The sequence below is a fragment of the Sinocyclocheilus rhinocerous genome, unplaced genomic scaffold (genome assembly GCF_001515625.1).
Source record: "Sinocyclocheilus rhinocerous isolate Xijiao unplaced genomic scaffold, SAMN03320098_v1.1 scaffold19, whole genome shotgun sequence".
Taxonomy (NCBI): domain Eukaryota; kingdom Metazoa; phylum Chordata; class Actinopteri; order Cypriniformes; family Cyprinidae; genus Sinocyclocheilus; species Sinocyclocheilus rhinocerous.
The window spans coordinates 3,114,217-3,125,175 of NW_015638975.1; the positions used below are offsets into that span (position 1 = coordinate 3,114,217).

The 10,959-nt window shown below is 36.9% G+C and overlaps 1 protein-coding gene across 1 annotated transcript in view; it reads right to left on the bottom strand.

The window, feature by feature from the left end:
• The window catches only part of LOC107750619 (tumor protein p53-inducible protein 11-like), a 28,421-nt gene that overhangs the window by 7,381 nt on the left and 10,081 nt on the right, over positions 1-10,959 (bottom strand). Inside the window, exon 2 of the mRNA XM_016566109.1 lies at positions 2,342-2,510. Coding sequence (XP_016421595.1) covers positions 2,342-2,467 — 126 coding nt within the window. The 5' untranslated portion in view covers positions 2,468-2,510. The remainder of the gene's footprint in view (positions 1-2,341; positions 2,511-10,959) is intronic.

Genomic DNA, 10,959 nt, shown 5'->3' on the forward strand with positions numbered 1-10,959 from the left:
AAATGGGTGCCATCAGAATGAGAGTCCAAACAGCTGATAAAAACATCACAATAATCCACAAGTAATCCTCATGACTCCAGTCCATCAATTAACGTCTTGTGAAGTGAAAAGCTGCATGTTTGTAATAAACAAATTCATCATTAAGATGTTTTTAATTTCAAATGAGTCCTCTGTAATAATTTAATTTCAAATGAGTACTCCATAATATTGCTTCCTCCAGTGAAAAGGTCGTCTCGTCTGAATCAGAAGAAAAATATGCACAGACAAAGCACAGTTTAGAAGCCAAAACAGTTGTAAACAAATATTGTGGTGGATTTTGATGTGACAGGACAATGATTTTTCACTGGAGGAAGTGTTATTATGAATTATGGACTGGTATTTTGGCCAGAAGCAACAGTTTAAAGTTAAAAAATCTTGATGGATTTGCTCCTTATAAACACAGCTTTTCAAGTCACAAGACGTTAAGTGGATTACATGTAGATGTTTTTATCAGCTGTTTGAACTCCCATTGTGGCGGTACCCATTAGGGCTGCACGATAAATCGCATGCGATATTTAACGCGCATCTTGTCAGAAAGCCGGTTCTTTAATCAGCAGTAAATCTCCATCACGTGCGTGCTTTCACATTGAGCAGCATTAACTACACAGAGCCGTTGTTCACAGACGAGCTGCGCAAAAAATCGCGCGAATATGAAGGTGGAGTACCCATTCACTGCAGAGGATCCGTTGGTGAGAAAGTCTGTTCAGACGAAGAAACTATTCCTTTATTATGAACTATTCTTTTATGATGAAGTATTCCTTTATTACAGAATCCCTTAAAAGCTCATGGAGAGCTGCATTTATGCATACACCTCCAGCCATTATGGTGTTGTCTGAGCCATCTCTGTTGAAACAGAGGGTGATGGGCGACTGCCCCTTAATGGATGTTGTCTTTGATCTTTCTCTGTGACCCTACCCAGAGTTTGATGCACAATGCAGGGGCGGAGAGGGGTGACCATGTCTGAGTGGCGCCCATGTTTCATGTGGTCTACCTCAAAGCCCCATGAGTTTTAATAGCACTGAGCGTGAGGTGGGCAGTCGTGCCAATAAGCTCTCATTGTGGGTTATTCATGGTAGTGTAACGTGACTGCACGCTGGCTTCAGGATGAGTGTGAGGGGCCAATTAGTGTCCTACAGCCGAGCTGCGTGCCACACTGTGCCACAACTCATCTAGTCAGCCACCTCTCCCATAGCAGGTGTGTCCCTAATGCACAATAAATGTGTGGTTCATGTGAAGTAACCCCACCTCCCATGAAGGAAAATAGCTCTGTATGCAATGTATTCTATCATTTATAAATTGCGTTCAACAGAAATATATTAAAGGGGTCATATGATGCTGCTAAAAAGAACATTATTTTGTATATTTGGTGTAATGAAATGTGTTTATGCGGTTTAAAGTAAAAAAAACACATTATTTTCCACATACTGTACATTATTGTTTCTCCTCTATGCCCCGCCTTTTTGAAACACGTCGATTTTTACAAAGCTCATCGGTCTGAAAAAGCGAGGTGTGCTGTGATTGGCCAGCTATCCAATGCGTTGTGATTGGCCGAATACCTCAAGTGTGAGATGGAAATGTTACGCCCCTCACAATACTGTTGGATGCCGTGTCCCGGCCGGAGCGACCAGACAAAAACATTAAAACCCATTACAAACAAGGCATTTGTTGCATCCAGTGGGGACATAATTACTGATTATAATGACTTATACTGTCTTTTTACGCGTTGCGTTGCATCGCGCAGCGTAAACATAAAACCATGTCTGCATTTGTGATCAGAGAAATGACAAACAACAAGTGCTAACATTAATCCACACTGCCCAAAACTCGCGTTTGAATCATCAGTGGCAAATCCTTTAAATGCTCACTGGCTCTGACTACACATACAGACAAACCATGGGTCACAGAAGGGGTGGGATGTTAATCAGTACTGGCTTGGGATGGGCGTCATGACGCATTTGGGGTGGGCCTAAGACTGCTGCAGCGCTCACATGAAGTGCTCACGACTTCATAAGCGGGAAATAGGAAGTTTCCGATAGCACGTGAAGAAGACAGCAGAGAATAAGCGCTCTCTCTCAGCACAGTGGAGTGAATCGTTTTGTTAACTTTGTGGTTTATTATTTTGAGTCGTTTGGGACGCGGTGACACACGGCCCTCTCACAATATATATACGCAATCGTTAGTGATCATTAGTGTTAGTGACGTGACATGTTACTGTTATACTGGATATGAATAAAAAATACTCTCTTTCATGAATAGCTGCTATTGAGGTCAAATATAAAGATGCAGGCAAGTGGGAAGTTACCTTTGACCTGTGCACCTCTCCGTCATCATCCTCCCCGCCGACACCCAGGACCTTGCGGGACTTGAGGCGACTCACAAGATCAGTCTGACTGTGCTTCTTCATGAGAGGTGGAGGTGTAGAAGCCATGGCAGTGGAGGAAAGCAGGCACTTCAATGAGCTGTCAGAGGGACTGAGGAAATGATAATACATCAGCAGGAGCACTTCCACAGAACCGTTTGTTCCTAGTATTCCAGTAACAGAGAAAAAATATATACACAACAAGTAATATGCAGGGTTTGTGAAATATACCAACAGCATGCAATTTTGTTTCACATCTATGACTAAGAGTAATCATAGCTATCAGTAAGGATTTTCTAAAGGCAAAACAAAACAAGACAGCAATAGAAAAATATATAAACATTGTAGTGTGACCTATTGAAACAAGCCCACATCCTCCCACACAGACGCACACACAAAGATCCAGAGGAAACTGTGTAGGCTGAATAGGGATATACTAAAAACATTTTAAAAAGACTGCAAAAAAAACAAAGTTATATCTCCACAGATTTCCCTTACAATGCCCTTCATTCACAAAATTCTATATATTACCCATGTCTCTTGCATGTTTGTAACATACACTATTCTGTTCAAAATTTTGGGGTTGGTAAAATGTTTTTAAAAATACATTTTTTAGTCAGCGCCAATAACCCTGTGGGCAGTGCACCGATATATAGCGCTGTTGCACTGCGGGCGTCCCGAGTTCGAATCCCAGCTTGTGGACCTTTCCCAATCTCACCCCCTCTCTCTCTTCCACATTGCTTCCTGTCACACACTACACTGTCCTATCTAATTAAAAGACAAAAATGCAAAAAAAAAAGAAAAAAAAAAAAGGTTTCTTACATTCAAAAAGGCTGCATTTATTCAATCATTCGATTCTGTAAACCTGTAAAATTATTTTTACAATTTAAAATGTTTAATATATTTTAATATATTTCAGCAGCCATTACTTCACTTTTCAATGTCACATGATTCTTTAGAAATCACTATAATATGCTGATATGATGCTCATAAACATTTTTCTTATTATCAATGTTAAAAACAATTTAGTTTTTGTGGAAACCATGATAAATTATTAAGGATTATATGATGAATAGAAAGTAAAAAAAAAACACATTTATTGGAAAAGTAAATCTTTTCTAACATTATAAAATGTCTTAACTCTCAATTTCATGGTAGGGGTCGACCGATTATCGGCGCCGATATTAAGCATTTTTATGATTATCGGTATCGGTCATTTTCAAAACCGATTCGCCGATAAAATAACTTAATTTTGAAACGCGCTATTTGGCTCTGATGCAGCCTGTCAGAACTCAGCACTCTGTGGCCTAAAGCAGTCTCCGCCCACCGCTCATCTGATTTGTTGGGAGTCATGAGTCAGACCAATCAATGCAGAATTCATGCTCACTCCAAAAGCCTTGCTAACTGGAGCTGCTTCAGTGATCACACGTCAGTTGTCTCTCAAAGGTAAGGCAGCAGCAGACGTTGCTTAAGTTGCAATATTGTTTAAAAGAATAATCACACAATACGCTATTTCTTCCATGTTTTAATTTTAATGGTAAACCCTTTGTTTAAAATAAAGAGTTTACTGTGGGAGTACTACACTCAACCAACACCAGGGAAGGCAGTTTTTGTCAGAGCCCTTGTTATTCTTAATTTTGATATTAATTTTAATTTTTACACCAGACATATATATCGGTTCAAAATATCGGTTATCGGTCTACTTGATCTGTAATAATCGGTATCGGCATCGGCCTTGAAAAACACATATCGGTCGACCCCTATTTCATGGACCCTGAATAAAAGTATCAACTCTATTAAACACATTTTACGATGCTTAAATAAACTCCAAAATCAGCATAGACAACACAAAAACATCATTATAACTTTACATTTTTGTTGTTTTTAATGTAGGTATCAATTATAGGAGAGTGCATATAACCAAACATAAAAATTCGATATTCCAAAAAAATGACCATAAACATTGGGTGCATGACTCGGTCATGCATTACACTTTACAGTCAATAAGCTTTGAACAGCATGAAAGAATTTCATTTTTAGGCGGGAATAACTATACACATTATGTCTCATCAGTAGGAAATGTTATCCTGTATACAGAACACACTTTCAAAAAAGTTCAAAGACTGCAGATTTCTGCAGCACAGAGGGGTAGAGGACATGTTTCTCTGATATCTTGTGCAGACTGCTTATTGAACAACCCAAAGCCTGTCTAATCTAATTGATTAGGTTTGGTGTTAATGAATAGAGCTTGATTCATGACAGCAGCTGCCCCATGTTGATCTCAGCTCTTCAGCCCTCGATCTAATGAGGACAGAAAGCACAGACTGAGGCTGCTCAGCTTATTGTGAGACACTAGATGCTGCTTACTGCTAAAAGATTAACTGATGTTGCCGAAGGAGAACTGCAGGGTTAAAACTCTTGTTCTATTCCATTACTCAACCCATTCCCATTAAACTGAGCAAGGCAGCTAACAAAAAAGAAAGAGGAAAAACTGCAGCCACTTGCCAAAATAGAGCACAAATTTCCTTTACTGAGGCATTTAACCAACATCTGCCAGTAGCCTACTAAAGAGCTTTTTATTAATTATTTTAATTAATTGTTTTAATTAATATTAATGCATTTCTAAATGCTATTAACATGGTCTCTAAAGAGATATAATCCCACTGACATAATGAAAGTTAAGTAGGCTTTTGGCTTTAACCCTATGGGATTCATACTTCAACTTTAACGCTCTAGTAAAAGTAGGGATGCACCGAATGTTCGGCAACCGAAATGATTCGGCCGAAAATAGCAAAAAAATCTCTTTCGGTGTTCGGCCGAATAATATGTACCGAACAATGACTAACGAGATCAAATAGAGGCAATAATGCAGCAAACATGTCGGCAGTGTGAAAGCATTTAAAACTATCAGAGAAAAACTATCATTACAAGCACGAAGCACCGACAGCGAGAGACTGTTTAGTGCTGCATTACATGTCTCCGATGAGAAGAAGAGGTGGCTGATGCTGGTGGTTAGGCTACTGTATGATTATTGAAATCGCGAAAATGGCCTCAAACGATTAGTAAGTAAACTGCAGAATGTTATATTTTCTAATGCACGCAAGAATTTCATGTATTCTGACAGCGCTGCACGAGCTCGCGGCGCCAGGGTTCAAAGTCCATAGCGCGAGGAAAATCTGCGCTAAAACCGTGTTACTCGTCAGTTGCTCAGTAACATTTTTGTGAATTTTTTTAAAGGCATGTGACAATGTGATACGTGCGACAAACATCTTCCCAAATTCGTAATGAGAATCATTTATAAATCTGCATGCTGTTGTCAACAAAAAGAAGCACTGAGATCTTCCTGCGGGTTTCTGCCAAAATAAAAGTTGAGAAAAAGCAACAACTCCATCAACATTCATAAATGTTAGTAATGTAATTTTACTGTTGTTCTGTAAAAGAAAATAAAAAATAAAATAATAATGTTAATAATAATTACATTACAACAGCTCTATTAATACAGTTATTATAACATTCAAAGTGTTCAAATTGGGATCTGTAATATATTCTAATGTTTTAAAAGAATTCTCTTCTGTTTAGCAAGGCTGCCTTTATTTGTACAGTAAAAAATACATGCCTGATTCAAGTCTCAAAAATGGCCAAAAAATATTATTTTACTAACTTATTAATTTTAAGTTAAATTGTGCTTTGTTGGTATAATGTCTGCTAGAATCTTAAAAAATGTTCAGTGTTACATAAATATTTTTAAATTGTTGTTTTGTAATTGATTTTTTTATTTGAAAAGCAGGACAAAACAGTAAAAAGCACATTCTGGCAATTTAATTTATGCAATGGTGAAAAAAAAATGTGGAAAAACGCGAAAAAAACGTGTTCGGTATTCTGTATTTGGCCTTCGGCCCAGTGTTTCATTTTGTTCGGCTTCGGCCAAGAATTTTCATTTCAGTGCATCCCTAAGTAAAAGTAAAATCTGTTATGGGCTTTCACAAAGAATTCTCTGCAATGTTCCAGGACAGTATATTAATACAAAATGATAGAACACAGTGACAAAAAGTCATCAAACAACTCTCATAAAAATATAAATTCATTGAGATACACTTAACCATATCAATTATTTATGCCCCAGTTTATGCTGGGAAGACTGCAAATGTGACTGAATCATAAGCATTTTTCAGTGTAGCCCTATAGCAAAGCTGGGTTGGTGCAATAACAGTAATAACAAAAGTAAACCCCCAAAAACAACAACAATCAAGTAAATCTTTGACCTTTTTTTCAGCATTTTTACTTCAAAATATATTTTTTACAATGCAGAAATCAATTCACCAAAAGATTGTCACAAATCAATACTGAAATAGACACTATGCAAATCCATATACACTGCGCTAACTGTCATCAAGCATCTAAATATTATACAAAAAAAAAAAAAACCTTGACATGACAAGGAGCGATAAACTTGACATTCATCCTTTCATCAGTATCCTTTTTTGAATAGGTGCATATCACAGTCCCAGCTGCTAATGAAAACTCAAGCATCTAAATATTATACAAAATGACAAAACAAGGAGACATGACAAGGACATTCATCCTTTCATCAGTATCCTTTTTTGAATAGGTGCATATCACAGTCCCAGCTGCTAATGAAAACTGGTCTCACCACCTGTTCATTTCATAGCAGTTATTTTGACATTTGGACCCTTCAGCCTGAGAACCCTAAGCAGAAAATATATAAAAACCCCTCAGGCTATACAATACAACACCATTATAAATGCAAACCGTAAACTGTCTGCTCTATCCCTTTTATTCACAGTCTGCCATCCATGACAACTCATCCAATTGTTCTTCAATCTCATATCATTATCTTCACAGCAAACGTTAAGTTGCTTCAGTTGCCTAGTAACACAAATGGTATGAACTTTGTGCCTTTTATATGATCATAAAGATATTCAGGGATCATGCCTCTCTAATCATTAATCAGCTATTTGAGGTTGGCTGTTATTAATGATGTGCCCTCTATTCAAATGTTGAGCGTCTCATTTCCTCTATGTCATTGTATTTACGTTCAAAAACGGTTTTATGAAGCGCACAGAGGCCAAACATTTAAATTCTAGATAAGTCGCGTGCTTATAATGTGTCGCTTAATCATCCCAGTGTTTGCCAACACATTTAAACTGACAATTAAAAAAAGATTTTACATCAGGTTGTCAATTCTTCTATTTATTTTGAAGGATGACAGGTATTTTTGATTTTGTTTACTTGTACAATATGGACGCACAAATCATTTGGGAAAAGAGTTAGATTTGGAAGATAATTGCTTACAAGAGATCTGAACGAGGGAGCAATAAACACTAAAATGTACCCACAACAAACTATTTAATTATCTATTTTGCTGACAGCACCAGAATGACTGAAATGATGATGAATCAGCCTGAAGGATGAAGCTGGCTGACCTGGTAATTTGGTGCAAGAACAACAACCTCCCCCTAAAGATGAAGCAAAAACTAAATTAAACTGAAATAATATGAATGTTTTTACTGTATTTTTAACAAATAAATGCAACCTTGGTAAGAGTTTTATAACCGTAGTGTGTACAAAAAAAATTCAATAAAGTATTTTAAGCTCTGAACCAACCCACTCATAAAAATGTAGTAACTTATGTAATTCAATTCAATTCAAATGTAAGCGAAGTCCATAAAATGGGTGTGAAAGTTATTAAAATATTACTGATGTGGACTGAATTCAGCTTTAGCATTCCTTGTTTTTCATGCTGAAGATGATGCTACAGAAATCTTCACAAAAAATTTTTTTTTGATGAATTACTCTTCAATTACACATCACATATACAATACATACTATATGTACACATTTGTGGTTTCACTAAGGCAGTTACATCCACAAACATTAGTTTCTAAAGAGTTGGCAGTTACCTCATTGTCATGGCAACGGTTCATGATTAAGTCTGATTATGTCAGGGTTTGATGGAAAAATCACACCAGACTGTTCAAACATTCCATGACCCGATAACCAGCGATTGAACATTCTGTGCAAAGCACCAACAAACGGCAACCCATATACTGATCCAACTACACCTGCTGGAAGTCCATTGAGACAGTGTGAACTAGCCTTTGCAAGTAAATGCTGATACTGCAGGGCATCACTAAATAATTCTCCATCTCAGCCCCTACCCTCCACTTCCCCCCATGACCAATACAATCTGCGGCATCTTAACTTACTACCATTATCAAGAAGGCTTCTCCCGCTTCCATTACTAGCCTCTCTGGAATACTTGAGATCCCATCTGCACTATTAACCTGCCTACACATACATCACTCCTGCACAGCACACCAACACTGTACTCTGCATAGTCTAGCTAAATATAAATTCACGTCCATTCGATTTTTTTTCTATTTAAATTAAATTACATCTAAATTCTGGGGTTATCACAGAGATGGAGTCAGAAAATGATTCAGTCTACTGCTCCTTTAAGGATAAATATTCAGTAAATAACATAAAATGTACATAAATGTTAAAAGACATTTAAAGGGATAGTTCACCCAAAAATGAAAATTCTGTCATTAATTACTTACCCTCATGACATTCCAAACCTGTAAGATCTTCGTTCATCTTCGGAACACAATTTAAGATTTTTTTGATGAAATCTGAAAGCTTTCAGCCTGCATAGACAGCAACACAACTGACACGTTCAAAGCCCAGAAACGTAAGGACATCATTAAAATAGTCTATGTGACATCAGTGGTTCAACCATAATTTTATGAAGCTACGAGAACACTTTTTGTGCACAAAGAAAACAAAAATAATGATTTTATTCAACAATTTCTTCTATTCCATGTATGATTTCGACGCGTGTTCACAACAGTACAATGACATATGCGTGTGCATTCCTCTGCTTGTAAACAAGACGCAGCACATCCGGGTTCTATGTCAGAACACCGGCTTCTGCGTCAGCAGCATCATACGCATGCGTTGTCGTACTGTTGTGCGCATGCGGTGGAGACTGACACAGAAGAGAAGAATTGTTGAATTGCTGCAGGGTCAGAAAGCTCTTGGATTTCATCAGAAATAGCTTAATTTGTGTTCCGAAGATGAACAAAGGTCTTGTAACGGCATGAGGATGAGTAATTAAAGACAGAATTTACATTTTTGGGTGAACTATCCCTTAAAAGGAAGTGATTGCCCAAAAAATTGAATTCTGTCATAATTTACTGAAACAATTATGTCTACAGGACTTAAAAAATCTGAATGGATTTAGAATAAGTCATCATACACTTGTCGACTGTAAATGGTCACAAAGAAAAACTACATTATACAATAAATGACTGAGGATCACACACTACCAGATGGGCTCCAGACAAAAAAAATCGAGTAAGGAGTCATTGGCTCCTATAAGAAAGAATCTTAGGCACCAAATTATGTTTTTTTAGGTGCCACAGAATAAACGTGTTTTATTTATTTTATTTATTTATTTTTTTTACATTTCAATCATACTGTCATGTGTTTATGTTAGGGCTGCACGATAAATTGAAATGGAATTGAGATCGCGTCTTTTCCAACTTGAAATATACAGTCACAAACAATTGTTCATTACACAGAATCTTTACCAATATCATGGACCATAAGCATCACTTGGCCGCTGAGTGTAGTTTGGGCTCCTCCTCAATGCATCCTATAAATGTCGTCACATGTCTTTCACACATTCAGTCTGTTTTTCTTCATTAGTAAAATGCAATTTTCTAGGAGGAGTTGAATCATGTAGACAACAGGTTAAGTAAAAATATTAACATCCAAAAGAGCATAAATATAGCAAAACGCTCTTCTTTATAGTTATTTTTCTAGCTGACTGATGAGCTTATGGACACCGAATGGTTATTCTGAGGTAAATGTATATTACGTTGCAATGTTTACAAGCTTTACACGTTTTCCGCAGTTTGAAACACCGAATAAGCTTTTACATGAGACATTTCAGTAAGTGTTACTGTAGGCTCTCTTATAAAATAGCCTACTTTTTAAGATTAATTCATCTTCATTATGTACTATAGTAGTAAATAGAAAGATATAATAGGTTCACTTGCTGCTTGAACTGAGGCGCTAATGCGATCACGCCTGCCACATTAAAGAGCGCCAAAACCGTATTTATTGTTTGAATTTCGTTATGAATTTGGCATAATTTTAAAGCTGATACTTTGTTTATTAAAAAGTAACAAAGCACAAATCTTTTTGCGATTACTGGACGGCAAGTGCGCTTCAAATAATATGAAGTTCACGCATTAACAGAACACAGCATATAGACTAAGATCTTGATAAGAAGAAGCCATATTAGTAATGATTATAAACAAGAATTGTTAACGATATTGCCAATATTCACACAGCTGACTGACAGCTTTACCTGTTGTAGTTTGTTCAAGTTGAGCACGAAATAGACACTGCTTTTTGACATCATTTTTTTTCCACTAAAACTTTGATGCGCATCGTCTCAGTTTAATACGTGAACATAACAAAATATGTGATCGCAAAACAATCAGGAAAAAAGGCATTACATGCAAATTTTT